This window comes from Amblyomma americanum, chromosome 6, assembly GCF_052857255.1.
Source record: "Amblyomma americanum isolate KBUSLIRL-KWMA chromosome 6, ASM5285725v1, whole genome shotgun sequence".
Lineage (NCBI taxonomy): Eukaryota > Metazoa > Arthropoda > Arachnida > Ixodida > Ixodidae > Amblyomma > Amblyomma americanum.
Window position 1 is genome coordinate 199,818,661 of NC_135502.1, and position 19,685 is coordinate 199,838,345.

At 46.6% G+C, this 19,685-nt stretch overlaps 1 protein-coding gene across 6 annotated transcripts in view; it reads right to left on the reverse strand.

Annotated features, from left to right (window-relative positions):
- Amph (amphiphysin) overlaps window positions 1-19,685 on the reverse strand; it is a 229,947-nt gene that overhangs the window by 117,580 nt on the left and 92,682 nt on the right. For all 6 annotated transcript variants that reach the window (XM_077628326.1, XM_077628325.1, XM_077628324.1 and 3 more), the window contains exons 2-3: window positions 8,425-8,505; window positions 3,820-3,969 (exon numbers count right to left, since the gene is read on the reverse strand). In XM_077628326.1, the coding sequence (XP_077484452.1) occupies window positions 3,820-3,969; window positions 8,425-8,505 (231 nt within the window). The remainder of the gene's footprint in view (window positions 1-3,819; window positions 3,970-8,424; window positions 8,506-19,685) is intronic.

Below are 19,685 nucleotides of genomic sequence, written 5' to 3' on the forward strand. Positions count from 1 at the left end.
GTGTCTCTTGAAGTGGCCGGCACTAAGTACTATACCACTGTTGGTCTTACATTATAGAACATTTTTAATCCTTTAGGCACCAACCACGAGTTGCATTCGTCATGAGAAATTCTACCAATATTGCCAATGATGAGTCACATTTGTCTGGCCCAATGATGCGCTCCTCCCACTGCCAATGCAGAGTTAAGGTCGGCAATTGCGTTGGTTGCAATTTTCAACACCACAGGGCAGTAGTTGTGAAAAAAGCGTGTTTTGTGTCTTTAGAGTGTGTTTTAAACCTGACATGGTCATTGTCACTATGTTTTTTGGTAATAAATTTGGTAGTTAAAGGGTTAAACTTTTCATTCTTAATGACAATATTCTTTCATTGCCAAGTGATAACTAGGGGCTGGCGTTTTCGGTTCAAAACAAAAAAGAAAATGATGTATGCTCGCCAAATTCTTTTTTTTTTTTTTGTCAAATTTGGTTTTAACCGAAAAATTCTGAGGGCACTTAAGTCTGCTTACGTGGAGGAATGCGAGAGCATGTCTTTGACCGTGATATTTTTCCTGTCTTATAACGTGGAGAGTGGCATTTCGTCCTTTCTGGTTACGACATACTACACCACTCTGACATTTCTGGTTACGACATAAGACACCACTTCGACATTTCCGGTTACGACGAAGAGAATTGATTGACGCTGCTGGCGTGGTTGGTTTTCAGAACACTTGTGGTGTGTCACCTGATTCTTTTATGGAGCTGCTCTGTTTTTATCTCGATTCCATCTATGTTTCCTACAGCAAGAAATTGTATGTACGGAAAAAAAGAATATGTTAGGTTCCAGTGTCGCGGCAGTGCTGTAGGAAATATTTTTGGCGCATTTAGGCCGCGCACTCGAGCTTAAACTAACCCAACATTTAGTTGGAAAGATCATCAGATATGTAGATGACTTTTTAATTATTTTTAAACTTCCTTCCCATGATGCATTACCAGAAGTAGCTGACAAGGTTTTAGGTGATTTTTCAAGCTTTTCACGTTCTCTCAAATAAACTCTGGAACTCCCACAAAATCGATCCATTCATGAAGTTCTTAGATTTAAAGTTGTTTTTTAACCAAAGTGATCATGTATGATGGACCTTTCAGCCCAGGTCAAAGAAAGCATTGTTGCCTTTCGTTTGCTCTCATTCCAAGGTGGTCAATCGGTTTATAGCCTCCACCACTTTTAGATCTGCAGTTTTAAATTCGTGCACTCATATGCTGAAATCCAGTTTTTACCTTCAAGTAGAGCGGCTGGAAAAGGCAGGTTATCCTAGTTTTTTGTTAAACACGGTTGCTGAAAGGGGTGGCAAAGAAGCTCCGCAAGATTAAAAAAGAAACCGCTTCCCAAGAACTAGCCTGCCAGAAAAAATCTGAACATAATGCCTGATTTACACAGGATTTCACATAATCTTAAAAAAACATTAAAGGGAAATATGGATTCGACATTGTATTCTCTGCACCTTGCAAGCCCTCTAGATTGTGCAATCTGGTGGGGAAAGGGTGACTCACCTCAAGCCACCTGCGACAAAAAGCATTTGGATCAGAATAAGTGTGTTGCATGTGCAACAGGAATTATCTACAAGATTCCCCTCAGCTGTGGGCGTTTTTATATTGGGCAAACAGTTAGGTGCTTAAATATTCGCTTCCCAAAGCACATGCGTTACTTGGGGGAGACGGTGGTTTGAATCTGCCTGCCACACTGCCGCAGTTGTCGTCGGGGCTGTTGCCCTCGATCAGTTCAGCCAGACCCAGTTAATTGGAAGAAGGAATGGCACCTTGAAAGAGAGATTGTAGAGCCGATTGCCATCTTACGCTCGCAACCGGATGAATGTGTTAGCTCGCCTTCCATTCCCATCCTCCAAAAAGAACTGGGTTTCCTTGAGACGTCACCGTTTGATCGCTTTGTTTGTTTTCTTTTTGACTTGCATATCGTTCCTTTAAGCTATGGTTTGCACGTCCTTGCTTCAAGGTGCCGTCTTCTTGTTTTAGATCCTCTGATACCGCTTCTACGTGTAGTTTGCGTCATTTGTGCTGAGCATCTCTCTTGCTTCGATGTGCGCATTGGTTTTAATTGTCTCGCCAAAGGTCTTGTTTTGTATTTGCGTTTTAGTTTTCATGTTACCTGATTGCAAGATGACTCGTGCCTCTGTCTATAAAAGCCATGAAGCTTTTCAATAAAACCTTAGCTGCAAGTAATGCCCTGTGTCGTCTCCTCCCTCTGTACTATGTTGCAGTGTATAGCCCCCTGGGGCTAGTGTAATCCTAAATGGCAATCAAATGTAAGGTAATGGAACATTCTAGTCCTCAGATTTTCAAATTGAGGTGATGGCATCACAACCCTCTCGAACAATCGTTACATTAAGTTATGAAGAAACCCAGTAATTTCTGCAAGGTGGCAGCCTAAATGCCATTGCATTAAAGGGACTATGCAACGAATAAAAAGTCACTTGTAAATGTTTTCAATGCTTAGAAATGATGCTAAGAAGCATTCACACCAAGTATGAATCTTCAGAACTGAGCCAGCAATTTATTATGAACTTTTAAAAACCGTGTTTTTCAAAATTCGCGGGCCGATTGGTGTACTCGTAGTGACCGATTTTGGAACTAAAATCGTGGAACAAAGACGTCACTGTACCATGACGTCGCTAGGCCACCACACGCTCTCATTCGCTGGAGCCATGGCAGCCACGACGTCACGGGCACACTTCCGGTAGCCGTGAAAATCGTCTGCTCGTGCCGCCGCGCGAGCCTCTCGAACAAGCGCGAGCCAGGGCATTGCCTTCGCGCATATGGTTTCAATATTCCTTTGCCGCCCCTTTCTGTCGGGAGTTCCGGAGCCACTCGCACGGCTCTTCGTGCGCACACATAGGGCTCGATGCCCATTGCGGCCGTAAAAGCGAGCAGTCGCACCTCGAGGTCCGGGTTTATTACTGCTAATTACCACAGATGACAAGCAAAGAAACCCGATGCACGCCGCAATCCAGGAAGGAGAAGAGACCAGAGAGATGCCACCACGCCGCCGACGCTGCTGCTGGGGGGCTAGGAGCGATAACCAGAAGTTGCAAAATAAACGTCAGCGGATGACGTATTCATGGGCGGGGCCCAGTCCCAGAGCTGTTCTCTTTATTTTTTTCTGGTGCTCCTCGTGTACGAGTTGAGGGGGAGAGGAGGAGCGCAATTTTTAATTGTCTATATCTTCGTTGTTATTGATGCTAGCTCAAAAATTCTTGCACTGGGGTGACGAGTGATCGAATGCCAATCTCTCGTCTGCTTTACGTAATCTCAATTAATTTATTGCATAGTCCCTTTAAAAGTGTCATGTGCTAGTTTCCACGAAGGTGTAGCGGCGCTTCCACTGTGGCCGTCCTCATGCGGACTACGTGATCGCAGGCCCTCTGCCTCCTTCTGGATTTTGGCCGTGGTTGCTTTTTCTTCCCTTCCAATCTGAAAATTTGTTCTTACGAAGCATTTACTATTTTTGCAGTTCGTTCTATGACAGAAGCAGTGAGCACAGTGGCATAAGAAACAAATTTAAGTGAACTTATCGCAACCAGATAAAGCTATTCCAACAAGAAGGCAACTAGACAGAAATGTCTGGTTCCAATTGCCAAAGCGGGAATGTGTGCATGTGTTGCTTACACTTCTTTGTTGTTGTTTTTTTCATTTATTTCGGTTTTTGTGCAAATCCAGCCTTTAGAATGACAGCCACTCTTGCCTAATGCCAAATGCTGGCTACAGTAATATTCAGGAAACACATGGAGGCAAGTTGGTGGGTGTAAGTTATAAGAACAAGGGGGGTACCTGTGCCTTGACTGGTATCTGTTCGTGGCCCACCCACTCCTGTTCGTAGATTTCGCTGAGCGTGTCCATGAGAGCCTTGCTGGCCAGCTGCAGGCTCTTGATGCACAACACGTAGTTCTTGAACTCCTTCTGCAGCTTGGCTGCCGCTGTCTGCAACAAACATTCACTTTTGCTTTCACTCTGCAGTACATTTTCCCACGAGAACTCCACACCCAACTGCTGACCCATTATACTTTAGTGGTACAGGCAAACTCTCTCTTCTTAGGCCTCCCACTACTACCTACCCAGCTACTGGGTCATGTGCTTGTTGCCACATATGAGAAAAGTGAAACAATTAAAGGAACACTTGTGACAACTCCATCAAACTAAGCATAATCCGACTGCTGAGCTCCTGTCAGTGGCCTGACAGCAAGAGCCCCTCAACTGCGGGGAAATTTTGCAGTCAGGTCGGTATTTTGTTCCCTGGCTGTGCTCATTCAAACGTGTAACAACTATGCTGATAGCATTCGGGATTCGTGATCACTGCCAGCAATAGCCAAGGTGTGCTAGCCTCAGAGATCCACAGTTCACCATTTGACGTCATCACAGCCCGATCGCTTCTAGCTTATAAGCAGGGTTTGGACTGTACGAAAGACGAGGCCGAAAAGAAGAAGCAAGACACAACAGGAGTGCTTGTATCGTGTCTTGCTTCTTTTTTTCATCCTTGTCATTTGAGCTACCTTCACCATGAATCTGATTAAACTCAACCAACTTGCCACTTAATTTATTGCGATAAAAGTCTTGAAATTTTATTTAAACTGAAAAAGGCCAATATTGTTGATATACAAGGCATAGCTAACTGGGTTTTGAGTATCAGTTACACTCAGCCGAAGTTGAAAATTAACTAAGAAAGCAAGGAAGTAAGGGGCATGAGAAGACGGTGGTATTGTTGGACTAGCAGCCCAATTAGGTGATTCGAAATGTTGCTCCGCTAGCTCATGTGCCTCTGCCGACTCAGAAGCACCACCTCCTTGCTGCCAGCTAGCTAAGCACTGTTTGTTTGCTATCATCACCTGCTTACAGGAATTAGTCCGTAAAGTAGGGGTATCAACTGCATGTAGGACACACGCATAAAACTGTGCATAGGCGCCCCAAAAAAGTATACTGTTCTGGCTAGCACCACAACAGAGTGGCAGTTCCATCAGCACACATTCCACATGGTAGAAAATCCCGCATAGACGGCAGTCGAATGGCGTGGCGTGTACCCTGCTAGGTTCGGACCTCTTGGTTAGTGACGGATTGCGAGAATGACAGCGCGCGATCCACTCTTGATATATCCGCACGGTGTCTTAAGCTGCAGGGTTTTTAACCTCTGGATGTAGTTTCTTGCGTCTATAAAGATGAATCCATAGTCCACTCTGCACTCTTTTTTTTCCATGGAACTTGGAGTGCTGGACGCCATGCAAACCATATGTCCGGCTTGAGGCCAACAGCCAGAAATTATCAGGCTTTGCTCAGAATAACTTCCTTGCCTTGCCTTGAAGCTTTTTGGTGGGTTGTGAGTGCAACGTGCAGGCATAGCAGGAACCGTTGAGAGAGCTCTTAAACCTTATTTCTCTCCATTTACAAGTGAATATCAGAGCTCAAATATCAGGGCACAGTTTCAAAAAGGTAAAAGTTGGTGATCTAGTCAGCAACATGCTACCAAACTACAGGACTACCCCACTACAGGAGAGCATTGTATGCGTGTTTTGCTAAGTTTGAATGATATTTATAAGGGTGCGAGATGTGTCACTATAGAGAGACGCATGTGAGAATAAAGAATGAAACGTTATGGCCACAGCCGAGCAGTGGTGAAACTGATCCTTTATTTCGTGTGCCTGCCGCGCCGAAAACATAAACATCCAGTGGCTGCGGTGAAGACAGGTTCATGACGGCACCTTAATCGGAGCGTCTACACTATTTAAAGACGGCTACCGCTCTCTGTATTCAACCCATTATGCACTTCTTTCATTGCGCTTGTGTACTGCACCGTCACTTAGGAGGGAGATCAAATGATCAATGGGAGCGCCAGAGAAAGCGCACTTGTTGGTGACTGTTTATTTGCACTAGAAAAAATTTATCTTGAATTGCTAACCAACGACACTTTCTTCACATGCTGCATATTCAGTAACCTACGAGGTTTCCTTCTGCAGCCAAAACTTGTGCTACGTAGATAAAAACTTGTTCTCTCTAATTTGGTCCCCTCAGCCACTTTCCTTGCATATTCCTGCCTTGTCCTTCTTTGTGATTCAGTGAGTCAGGGCTTCTGGGTAGCAATGTGGTTTTGCAGTGCAGCTTGTTGAAGCCTCCACTGAATGGTTTTGCATGACGCATGCAGGGAGAGCGCCTCTCTGACGTCTCTTGCAGAAAGAAAAAGGTCTGCTACAGTTGCAACAACTATCAGCTGATCCTCTTTTGTTATTCTTTGTCGCCCTGTACGGCGTGCATCCCCAAGTCTGGCTTCGTCTCAGTACGCTTGAGTTCTGCGTCTTACTCCGGTTCTTGTTCTTCCTGTACGCCTACAGGCCTCCCTCTGGCTTACACCTTCGATGTACAGTCGCACGATGAACCTTCATTCCTCAAGAGGCACTCAAGCTGGCATGTCAGGTCAAGTTTAAACTCGTTATTCTCATTTTTTGTGTCTTGCAGGCTACCAGGCAGCTTGCGATGTAGTATTCGCGTTAAGTGAAAAACATCTTATCATGTCTGAACGAACTGCGGCCAAGAACAATGGTCGTTCCAACTACCGGCGACAGACAATAAGTGAGCGTTCTGTACCACTGCCGTCATGCTCACTTCCTTTTAAGATGCAACAAGTTTGTCTGTGCCAGCTCCACTGCCGTCTGCTTTTCGCCGTGCACTGCAGCCCGCTGGTCACAATGAGGCAACCAGATTCGAGCACCAGGCCCGTGGTGTGTGGGACTGCCGGCTATCTTCCTTTCAGTTTACTGTCCTCACCATTCCTTTCACCTCATTTATCTGCAAATCGGCAGTGCTGCTGCCAGTGCAACTAAGGCAACAGTCCTCAGCGTGAGAGCAGAGCACGGAGAACGATTTCAATAGCGCATCAGCAGCGTCATCTCGCGCTAGTCACTACAATTATAGAGCGCACAAAGTGAAAATGAGTGATTTAGTGCAGCGCGCATGGTCACGCAGACATCTTAACACCAGGCAGCGTTTTCGAAAGATGGCGCAGACCCACTTTTTTTCTAACCGGAGCTGTGGTCCATTTTATCCTGTCCGCGACTATACATCAACCACAATAAAATATGCCTGCTATACAATGAAATGTTTTTGCCTTTTATTGCCTCCAGGCAATAAAAAAATATTGGAATATTGAAATAAAAATATTGGAATATAATATTGAAAAAAGCATGCATGCACCATATATGCGAATATCTGACAAAGAACCGGTAGCGGACGCCCTCGACCGGATGTCCTTCGGTGAAACAAACACACTTTTGAACTCCTATAGGATGGCCGATGGTCGTCCACCAGCTGTTCACGGACGTTCAGCGAACGTCCGAAACATCCAAAACGAACCTCCATTAGCCATCCAAAGAATATTGGTGGTTGCTTGTGTTGAAACTGCACCATCATGATGACAAAATGAACAAGCCACATATTCATGCAATGAATTGGTGCCACTGTGCTATTGTGCTACTAGCAGATAAACATACTAGGATGAGAGTAATTTTTGATGTCCCTAATGGGCCCTGAAAAGCAAACATCAGCTCTTGCAGTAATGCAGAACGGTGGTCAGAGCCAGGAGACTGCTCACGCGGTTGCATCGGTATGTGACAAGTGTGCGAATATTTGAAATTATTAAAACATGTTTGTTATTCGGTTTAAGAAATTATTTCAAAATTTTGGCATTCATCAGCAATCAAATACCGCAGCGACTGTCACAAAGCCAACCTTGCCAGAACCACAGTTTTGGCTTGTGCCGCCTTTATGGGTGCGTTGTGCTTTGCAGACACATTCGGCTTCTTTGTTGCTATCAAATGGTTGTCGTGTCTACTGTCCAGATCGTGAGACACTCGAGAGTGTGGTTTTGCAAAGTGATTTTTTGGTTTTCTATCTTTTCATAGAGTGGGCCAGCCCCGTTTACAACTCTGAATTTGTATGCGATAGTTGGGCACTTGTTCTTTTTGTCGATTAGATTGTAAGTGAGATATATTCTTTCATGTAGTAAAGCTGTTAATCTGCATTTGTGTGGCCATCCCCCGTCAATGTCTCGTTTGTGCAGTTCTTTCTTCACATCAAATATTCACACAGCCCCGGTGAAAAGAACAAGGCTCTTCTGCAAATACTGCAAAGGATGATTTTGCTGCAACAATTATGCAATTTTATTCGCTGATATTTACACTGCTTGGTGATGCCCTCGGGTGACCGCTACTATTTACTTCCCTTCTGAAATGAGGCACTGATGTTTCATCACGAGTGGAAATGTAGCGAGGATTGGGGATGTGCGCTGCTTTCGAGTTCGGCTCTGCTTTGATCAAAGAGTGATATTGAAATCAGGCTGGCAGAGCACGGCAATGACATGATCATAACAGACAGCCGGTGCTTTGGGCCTCTCACCTGTTGCCTGGTGAAGTTGTACAGGTAGACTTCGAAAACTTCATCCTTTGTCTTGTCAGCCCGCCCAAGGTTTTGCAGTATCTGTGCAGAACATCATTAAGGCAACATTAATGCTCCCGACGAAGGCACAGTGCACCGACCCCTTAAATAAGACGCTGAACAAGGCACTGATGAGATGGAGCTATAGTATCACACAGCAGGACAGGATACCTTGCTGCAAAGCATAGCAATCCTCTGGGAGAATGAAAAGCCTATCAATTATCCGAAGGTCGAGTTATCGAATCGTCAGAAATGTTTCATCACAGAAAAATTGTTGACAGCTATGGCTAAAAGTACGTCACACGCACCCGGTACACTATTTTCGCGTAAGTTGGACAGATCCAATTGCTGTGGCAGTCGTGTCAGGCGGATCCAGCACGTCAAGCAGACCTGGTACGCGAGATTATTGAAGCTGCTGAAATCGCAAGAATCAAAATCACTGAGCTAGTAGCCCTTCTGTTGCTCTTACCAAGGAAGAGCTCGTGATTTTAAACGCATCATAACTATGACAAGGCCATTTTTGTCTGTGTTCGTTAGACTGTACAAGTATATATTCCTGACACGCTTCCCAATAAACTGTTTAAAGTCAGCACTTGTGTCATCGTACTCCTTCTTGTCCGTGTTATTGCTGTGTTGTTCTGTAAAAAAAAAAAAACGGTATACAACTTCTTCTTTCGGAGAGTGTTTTTCAAGGTCCAAAGCCACTCAAAAAATTTTCTTGTAGATTTGGTATCAGCGGTTATGATGCTGTGTTTTCCTTGATGTTGACAGGAGAGAACGCAGTCGAACAGAAGCTCACACAACGTGTGTCGTCTAAGTTCTGCGCTGTTAACATCAGGATGGAAAACCAACAAGCCCAAACTGCTGTTCTGGTGTGTTTTTGTAAGGTAGCGCATCAACCACTGCCTAGAATATTTTGGTTTCGTTTTATTTATAGGGGTTTAACGTCCCAAACCGACTCAGGCTATGAGGGACTGCGTAGTGAAGAGCGCCGGAAATTTCGACCTCCCGAGGTTCTGTAACGTGCTCCGACATCATCGCACTGTACACAGGCTTCTAGAATTTCGCCTCCATCGAAATGCGACCGCCGGGATCGAACCCGTGTCCCTTGGATCAGTAGCCGAGCGCCATAATTCCACTGCAGCGACCTGCTACCCAGAATGGGGTGAATGACGTTCGGTGGTGCGTATTACTTCGAATGTGTTAGAAATGAAGTGTTAGTGCTGCTCTCTGCATGACAAGCACTGGGTCCAGTGTTCCCGTGTTGCAGAAAAGCACCGGTGTCAGCATCGTAAGCCATAAGTAAGAAATCTCAAAGGAAGCAAAAAGTCAATAAAACTGATATGAAAAGAACAATGAGTTGAATTAGGGCCGACTGACGAAGGCGACAGCAGCAGCACAGCCCGTGCGCAGGTGAAAATGAACCCGGGGCTTGCGGACTGTGAGATGGGCATGTTACCCATAGGCCACGAAAGCTCGTTGGTTCAAGCTGGATAAAGTGAACCTAGTGAATGCGTTTAGGTTTTTGACTTAGTGAAGTGTCCTAGAGACGCACTATGCGTATATGAGTAATTATGAGTAAGCTAATTACAAATTTGGTAATTGTGTAGGCGGTGCGAACGGGACCCGATAACGTTTAATTTTTTTTATACCGGTCCGTACACGTCGTTGAGCTGTAATGCTCGAACTGCACAATTACTCTTGGCTATTGCCATTCAAACAGAGGGTACAGTCTTCGTCAAAAGTATACAGCCCAAGGGGTCTGCTTCTGAGCTCTGCACTGCAGGTCTGTTTGCATATTCAGGGACCCTGATCTCAATTGCAAATGTGCTTACGAACCCCGCTGCATTGCTTGGAAGCAAACGCCTTGCGCTGTATATTTTTTACAGAAGCTGTACATATGATTTTCTCCGATAAGCCATGAACGATCACCATGAAGCGATGATAAGCTGTAAGATTTGTTTGCCGACACTATGACTATTATTTTTCCCCCTCATCTGTCATGTCCTCCCTAAACTTAACTCCTCTCTCATTAAAACTTCAGTAAAACTCTCTCATCCTGCCCCAGTTCCTCTCTCATCATGCCAGAAAACTGATTCTTTAAAGCTTCGGCCCTTCATAGTGTAACTCTGCTAGCTGCCTTTCAGGCGGCAACCACATCTCATTTTCAGAACCATCTGCAATTAGCAGCCATCACAACCTTAACATCCAACCATCTTTCGCACGTACTAGCTTTTTTCCTAGTACAGTGGAGGGCTGGAACTCTGTACAAGACAACACACGTTCATTATCACTTTCTGATTTTGTGTCTGCAACTGAATCTTTGTGACACGCAGAGGTATTGTGTTCATACTTTATTGTTGCCATGTGCTCATATTGTAATCTGTTTCATGCAGCCCACTCCTACTATAGCCCCTACATGGGGCTGCAGTTTTTTTCAATAAATAAATAAAACATTAAGGCTTTTCTTCTGGTGTGCCGCATTTCTGCTTGCAAGAGGCGATGCTAACAACAGACCTGCGGGGGCTTGAACTCTCCGTATGCAAACTTAAGCGAGAAAACAATGCTACAGACTGGGCACTTTCCTTGTCTTCTCTACAGAACGTCGCTGTCTGCAGAGAGGCAGATCGTTCATGCTTTCGGCTTGCTCTCCGGTTCACTAAGCACATTGCCTTGGCTGTGAGGCAGAACATAAAATTTAAATGATCAACACTGCTGGTAAACAACAACTAGCATAACATTCCTTAGGGTTGTTCTGCACAGTGAGATCCATGTTGTGCCGGGTGCAGGAGTGCTTCAGAGGTGGGCGCACAATTGAAAATGTTTGTGATAGCCTGCTTAAAGGGACTATGCAGTACATTAATTGAGGGTACCCAGCGCAAGAATTTTTGAGCTAGCATCAATAACAACGAAGACATAGACAATTAAAAATTACTCTTTTCCTCTCCCCCCTCAACTCGTACAAGTGGAGAACCAGAAAAAAAAAAAGCAAACAGCTCTGGCACTGGGCCCTACCCATGAATACGTCATCTGGTGACGTTTGGTTTGCGACTTCCGGTTGCGCACCCAGCACCCCAGCAGCAGCGTCGGCAGCGTCTCTCCAGTTTCTCTTCGCCTTCCTGGATTGCAACGCGCGTCGGATTCCTTTGCTTGTCGTCTGCTGTAGTTAGCAGTAATGGACCCGGAGCTCCAGCCACAACTGCTCGCTTTTACGGCCGCGATGGGCATCTAGCCCCACGCGTTCACGCCGTACTGGCTAAACGCCAGCAACGACAGTAGCGACTCGGCGAGCTCACTGGACTCGCCCGGGAGTGGTGGAGACGACGGCAGCACGAGAAGACCACTTTCACGGCTACCGGAAGTGTGCCCGTGACATCGTGGCTGCCGTGGCTCCAGCGAATGACAGAATGTGGTGGCCTGCCAATGTCACTGTACTAGCGACATCTATTTTGACGATTTTAGTTCCAAAATCACTCACAACGAGCACACCAATCAGCCCGCGAATTTTAAAAAACACAATTATAAAAAATTTGTAATAATTTTCCGGCTCAGTTCCAAAGACTCATACTTTTTGTGAATGCTTCTTAGCATCATTTCTAAGCACTGAAAACATTTACAAGTGACTTTTAAATCATTGCATAATCCCTTTAAATTGCGAGTAGGCTAAAAGCAGCCTGGTACTATTGACAGCGGTGCTTGCCACACACAACTGGGCGTGAAGACACCAATCTGAAGTGCCATTTGTGGGAGTGTGTTTAAGTTGCCTCTGCAGCTCCTCGAAATGCCAGCGATGGCGGCCGAGAATTCACTCGGTGCATTCGTTTTGAATGAGTTGCATACGCTCTGCGGGGAAGACATTTGGTTGTTGAAAACCTATGCCGCCGCCGTGTCCTTCTAATTCTTGCAGTTTCGTTGATGTTTTACGGCTTGCACATGTACCATCAGGGGTGCCGAAGCAGTGACAGCGGCCTCTGCGTAGAAGCAATGAAGCTTTCTGACAAGTGGTGACGTCACATATATGCCAAAAGGCTTCCCCCATGAATAGCATGTGGCAAGCGTGCAGTTGGGTGCACTGAGAGGCAGGGGAACATTTTGAGGCTATAAAAGTGTACATGTTCAGACTTCAACTCTCATCAATGGCAAACATTGGGTTAATAATAATAATAATAATAATAATAATAATAATAATAATGCCTTTATTTCCATCAACGTGATGGCGGAGCTTGGGGAAAAAAACCTGGACAGCTTGACTAGTTTCCGGCCCTCCCCCCTCCAATAAAAAAATACATAATGGCTCCTTTTCTAATAAATTATCTTCAAGTGATAAAATATTCACTAGTAATTTCCACTGATCAACACCACAAATTAAAAAGAAAATAATCCCCTTGCTCCTTGGTTTCACTGGCTGTTGGCTTCTCTCATAATGGCTTCAAGAAAGGTAAAGTTCAGCAGTGACAAAAAAGAAAATTTCAATTTTCATTATACCATACGTTTCAGGGAAGACTAAGTAATTTTCAAAATTAGGGCGTTTGAAGCAAGGAAAAGCTTTTTGGTGCATAGTGATACAAGCACTGGCGGACATTAAAATACAGGCGGATCTTGTTAACTAGTAAAGTACACATACCCTTCGGAAGAACTCCTCCCGCTTTACCACGATGTATGTTAGCTGCGCCGTGACAGTTGGCTAAGACATTTGTCTACCAATTCATGCCACAAGAGTGTTGGTGAAACGCCTGGAAATGCACTTCACCAACAAACGACACAAAGTAACCACAGCTGTGAAATCACATGGTTTATTGAAGGCCATTTCCCCACAGAACAAACCAGGGCGACTCCAAAGCACTCAACATTTCCCTTTCTGCTCAGCCCACTCAACTCCATTTATTTCCTTGCTGTCAGCAGTGGTGCCAGCCGGGATACGGGAGTGGCCGCGAGCGTGCCACCACATGCTGAAATCGCCTAAAGAGTACGAAAATTATTAGGAACTGTGCGAGAGGTGCCCACCACGTGGAATATGAACAGCTGCATTTTCTTTTCGAAAAATGAATGATCGCGCTGTTCACGACCGCTGCAGGAGCACAGATGTAGAAGTTGTTCTGGTGCAAAGTGGCATAATTTTCGTCTCTTCTCTTTGGTTGGTTGGTGCAGTTTGGTGCAAGAAGTTGCGTTTGTATCAAAATGGTGCAATTAGAGCAAGAGTCCCACCCCTGTACATACAACGAGCCAGAAGAGCCACTGCTAGGTGATGTGCCCTGTTCTGCTAAGCAATACTGGAGGCGTTGCTTCTGGACAACAAATTAGGCCACTGTAGTTATTGCAATTGGTTCTGTACATACTTCTGTAGAGAGCATAAAATTCAAAAACAAGTATTGGTCACGTCCAAGAAAAATGAAACGCAATGAAAATGTGCGCGGCTGTGCGGGTGGGGCGAAGTGAATATGGCGATGAATCAGTACGGGCATGAGGCATCGTGCTGTTGTCACAAGGAACAGCCGACTGCCGCCTGACTATGCGCTCTCGGCTACGGGCCGCTGACGCACACGTCCGCTGAGCATCGGCATTGGCGCAGTGCAACAAAGCTAAATGAATGAATGAGCTACTTTTTTAGACGGGTAGCCTCGAGGCTGTTTGTTGGGGAATTGGGTTGTTCAGGAAAGGAAAAGTAGGGACCTATTAGATACATGGGGGAAATCTTGGTTGGTCGAGCCATGCACTACACTGCTTTATGGAGGCTACTTGATTATCTTAACATATTTTCCAATATCTTCCCAGATGCCGTTCGCTCCGGCTCCGGTCAATGTACAAAGTTCCCCGCCATCGGTGGGAAGACCATGCTTGGCAACAAGGTTGTTGCGTCCCTTGCAGAAGTCTGAGCAATGCCAAACTAGGTGGCACAGATAAGCACGGCACTTACAGCCACAGTATGGGCACTTCATGACGTGTACATTCCCCCATGATGCGAGCGAGGGCCAGTAGCCATTTACGGATGATGTTTGGAGTGTGGACAGCATCGGCGTTGATCTTATTAAAGGGACTATGCAATGAATTAAAAGTCGCTTGTAAATGTTTTCAATGCTTAGAAATGATGCTAAGGAGCATTTACACTAAGTATGAGTCTTCGGAACTGAGCCGGCAATTTATTATGATTTTTTAAAAACCGCGTTTCTCAAAAATCGCGGGCCGATTGGTGTTCTTGTAGTGACGGATTTTGCAACTAAATAGTGAAAATATACGTCACTAGTTCCGTGACGTTGGCAGGCCACCACATGTTGTCATTCACTGGAGCCACAGCAGCCACGACGTTACGGGCACACTTCCGGTAGCCGTGAAAGTCGTCTGCTCATGCCGCCGCACGAGCCCCTCGGGCAAGCGCGAGCCAGGTCATTGCCTCAGCATATATGGTTTCAATTCACCTCTGCCGCCTCTTTCTGTCGGGAGTTACGGAGCCACCCAATGTGTCTTTTTCATATGCAACAACAGACGACAAGCGAAAGAATCTGATGCACGCCACAATCAAGAAAGGCGAAGAGAGACTGCGGAGACGCTGTCGATGCTGCTGCTGGGGCGCTGGGTGCGACAACCGGAAGCTGCAAACCGAACGTCAGCGGATGACGTATTCATAGGTGGGGCCCAGTCGCAAAGCTACTTTTTCATTTTTTTTCTGGTGCCCCACATGTACAAGTTGAGCGGGGAGAGGAGAAGCGTAATTTTTTACCGTCTATATCTTGGTTGTTATTGATGTTAGCTCAAAAATTCCTGCACTGCGGTGACGAGTGATCAAATGCCAATCTCTCGTCTGCTTTATGTAACTTCAATTAATTTATTGCATAGTCCCTTTAATGAAGATGTGCTCATGCCATGTGAGAGCACTTGACGTAGCAAGGTAACGCAGTGGTGTAACGGCCATAAGTCGAGCACGACTTCTCTGCTTGGCACACTCTAGTTTGCACGTTAGAAGAGACAAGTTGTTGGACATATCAGCAGGGCCATTGATAATGGCGGGGTATGCCAGCAGAGGAAGGAACGAGATACTCTCCCGAGCCGTGTCGTCATCGCTGGTGTGTCCAGGGATCCACGCGAGGTGGATGCGCACATTGCGCGCCGAGATGTCTCTCATTATAGAAGTAATCTGCTGTGCAGCTGGGTGTGCCGAGGATGGCATGTGAAGTTCATGCACGGCTTCATGCGACTCAGAGAGTATTAGGATTTTGCATGACATGCTTATGCTGCTGCATGAACATACGCCACAGCCTGCCTTCCCTGGCATTTCTTAGCCTTGGCTCTAGCTGAAGGGCTGCTGTCCATCAGCTAGAGCCAAATCCTCTCTTTAACAAGTCCATAAAGAGTAATTAGGTATGCTCACTTGATGGAAAAGGTCTCAGCCTTGGTATTTGAGGAAAATTTGTTTGCTACTTCCGCCCCTTCATTTAGGCGCTCCTCAAGAGCCTACAGGTTTGAGCTTGGCTAACATGATGGAAACAATATATTGCAACATTCTTTTTTGCCGAATTCTGGATATCTGCTTCAGTAGTTTCAAGAACAACGGGGGATAATCGAGAATTTAGACAGTTTGATCTCTTAAGGAATCACCTGACCGTTAAAATTTAAAACACGTTTTCCTTTTATGTGGCCGCGCTTCGGATGACAGCAGAATCATTCATATCAGCGTCCTCGCAAAGAGGGCAAGTTTCCACTGGCAGCAATGCCACATTTCTCTGACTGTGCAAAAAAGAAAATGAAGGCTGTCACTCATCCCTTTGGCATTCGTCACCAATGACAGAAGAATAATTGTCTTTAGTGCGAAACCACTCACTTGGTCACCGACCAAGAATCTTCTCCGGCCAATCCTTCTCGTTCCGACACCTACCAATAGTGACATCATGTGAAGTTAGAAAAAAGCATAAAAACATAGATAACTCCAAATTTGGTCCAGCCACCTCAGAGTCTCACCACGCCCAACACGATCTGACTTCCAAATTTGGCCCAAGTCGCCCCCCAAACACACCCTCAAAATCTGACCTTGGCCGATTTGGACCAAAATAGATGTCCAACCACAATTTACCGATGTGGGGAGTGCCCCGCAGCCTGCCCTTGTTTGCTTTCCCGCGGTGCACCCTCCCACGGCTTCGCCTCAGGAGGGGCGCGCCACGTGACTTTCCCTGGTTAGTTACCTTAACAAGGGAGGGCGCCAGCGTCGCAGCGCAAGAGACGGCTTGCAGCTCGCGCGCGGGAGGGAGCATGAGACTCTTCGGCTGGGATCGTCGGCGCGAGCGGACGTTTCACAGGCGGCTCCGCTCTTCGCCAGCGGGGCGAGGAAGTGGCGGGGAGACTCGCTCCCGTATCTCGTCCCATCTGGCCACGGAGTATCCCTTGCCCTAAGGCGGGCAAGGGATTCGCTCTTAACCTTGCTGGTGAGTCGGACGACCTCAATTCCTTAGCGTGTGTTGTTGCTAGCCGGTGTTATTGTTGCTGTAGCAATAAATGCCTGTTTGGTCAGTCAATGTGTCGTTCCTTTGTTCCATTAGAGCAAGGACTGCCGTGGTTGGCGAGCGCTCGGTAGCGTACGCGATCACGGGGTGGGGTACGGGCGGTTTTGATGGGGAAGCGTATTTATCTCTCCAAATTCAACCTTACACCGTGCCCAACATGATGGTGACCACCAAATTTGGTCTGGGCCATTTTCGAAATTTCACCAAGCCACTGATCTCACTATAATAGCTTTAACCAAGTTAAAATCTTGACAATTTGTTTCGAGTGGATGAGTGTGTGAGAAAGCGGAAAGGAAAACCCATAAGATTCGCAGACTGGAGCACGGCATGTCATATGAGACCATGCGACGAGTTGGCAGCTGCTCTTGATTGTGTGCAGACGTGTCTAGACAGCTCTGGTCTACCATAGCGGCCAGCAAAATCTGACCACGGAAGTATGTCGGCGAGCATGCCATGACAGAGGAGGAGCTATCCTGCTGCATTTATCTTCAATACTGCTAATGCTGTTTTTCGCTTTCATGAGTACTGGACACCTAAAAGAGAACGGGGTTTTGTGAGCATACTGGCACAGATCCTCCTCAATTATTTAATGGCCTGGGGATGACTGTATGAGGCTGTCAACTGTAATTACTGAATGGCTTAAAGGGGCCATATTGCAGTTTTGTGCTTGAGTAACTAATACACGAGCTTATGATTCAATTTCCGAAATTTGGCTGCCCTGGACGCACTGTATATTCCAAAAAATGCGATCGAAATTGAGAACTGGGAACTCCTCCCACCGGCAGCGACCGCCATGTTGAATGCTGTCGTGATGTCACTAGGGAATGCACGGAGCAACGTCGTCTGCTCTCGTTGCTGCAATATGTGCAGCGAGGTCTCATTCCGCCCTGTAGTTTCGCGGGCGATCGTAGTAGCAGTCGTCCCCCATATATGAGTGACTGGTGCCGCAAAAGCGATAACAGTAATGCAGTCTTTCTTCAGTATAGGTAGGGTCCGGTCACACTATAGGCCGATGAGACGACGGTCGGTGGGCTGGTCGGTATGCAAATGCCGTCGCTGACGCACTGGTCTGTCACGCTAGACCAACGACGACGCCAGCACGATCAACGACCGCGTATCGTAGTAATGTTAAGAGTCAGCTTAGTGGGAACTGGTAGAGTGTGGTGGGAGGCTAGTTGGTATGCAATTTTATAAACTTAAGAATTTTAAAACTTAAAGGGACACTGAGGAGAAATTGAAGTTGGCTTGTATCGATAGAATACCAGCTCCTGATCACAAAAATGCCGCTCTTACTGATAACAAAGCTCTTGTAAGGTAGAAAATAGCAAGAACCAAAATACAGGTGTCGCCACCACAGGCCAATCTCGCAAGTACAAGCGTGGTGACGCCATAGGACAAGAGACGCCACCTTGGAGGAATTTTCCATCCTACTTGGTTTCGCGAATCTCTGAGGCTGACAAAGGTAGGTTGCGCAGATCAATATTGAAGCAAGTTTTGTTTTAAAACCAATAGTGCACTTTTATCACACAAGGAAGGCAGGCAGAAGACAACCTGAATGTTGGAAGCAAAGAAAACGGATGCTTGGCGGCGCCACAGGCGGCCAGGAGAGTTTCGATTTGTTATGGCGCTTCGCGTCTATGAGCTTTGCGTGCCCCGTGGTTTTGTTCTTGATGCGCTTCGATTTATAAGCGCCGAACAGCAGAGGAACTCCAAGTGCCGCTTCAAGTGCTAGTTAACCTTTGAAGGAGCCTGTTAAGGCTTGTCAGATGATCGCCACGGTCAATGAAAAGCTATGCCCGGCTGTGCCAGTCAACTTCAAACTACTTAACGGAAATCGTTTATTAGGGACGGGAGACAAGGTACAAGGCAGTTCAGAAAAATTGCTGACGGCCTAGCTCTGTTACGCCAGGATATACCTAGCGAAAGCGCGGAGAATTCTGGATCAGAAGAGTGCATTCACTAGATGCGCCTTTATTGACGGCTGTAACTTGAGCCGTCATGGCGGAGCGGTAGCGTTTCCGCCTCAAACGCCAGAGGCCCTGGTTCGATTCCGAACCTCGGCACCGGACTTTTATTTAGTGAGTCGGTGGGGGGTTTCAGTGGCTCCCATGGATGCTGCCGCTGAATACGTTGGTTAGCGGTTAAGCGCAGGCTCTTTAAGGCACGTTTATGCTGCGGCGAGGCGCGCGTGCGCGCGCCCTGCACGGCAAAGTCACGTCGGTCAAAGCGAGACCATCTATACTCCAACTGCACTTGACCGCCGACACGTTCGGCGGCTTCGGCGCACTCTGACTGCATTGGCAGGGAGATTGGAGCATGTATCTATTTCGCGCCGAGTGCGCCAGCCGCCGCCGGCCCGGCCAGACCGATTTGGCTCCACGGCGAGGTGCGCGTTATATTCAATAGCTGCGGCAGTTCGGCGGAGCTGTTCTTTTCGAGCTCGGCTATTTTAATCCATTCACAGTACATATCTGAAGGTACATGCAAGTTGGCGAGAGAGCCAGATCCAGTGGACCCGTTGGATCTAGCGGAAGCCGTTGAAGCGTCGTGCGCCGGCTTTGGTTTCAAGCCGCCGACTTTAAACGCGACCGCCCTCGAGCACCCATTTGTTTTTTGTGGCAAAAAATAAATAACTTGGCCCTTGCAACCGTGGGAGACCTTGACGCTGCCTGCTGCGCCGTGCAACCGCTCCGTTCAAGGAATCACAATCCGTTGGCCCCAAAGCCCCGGCCA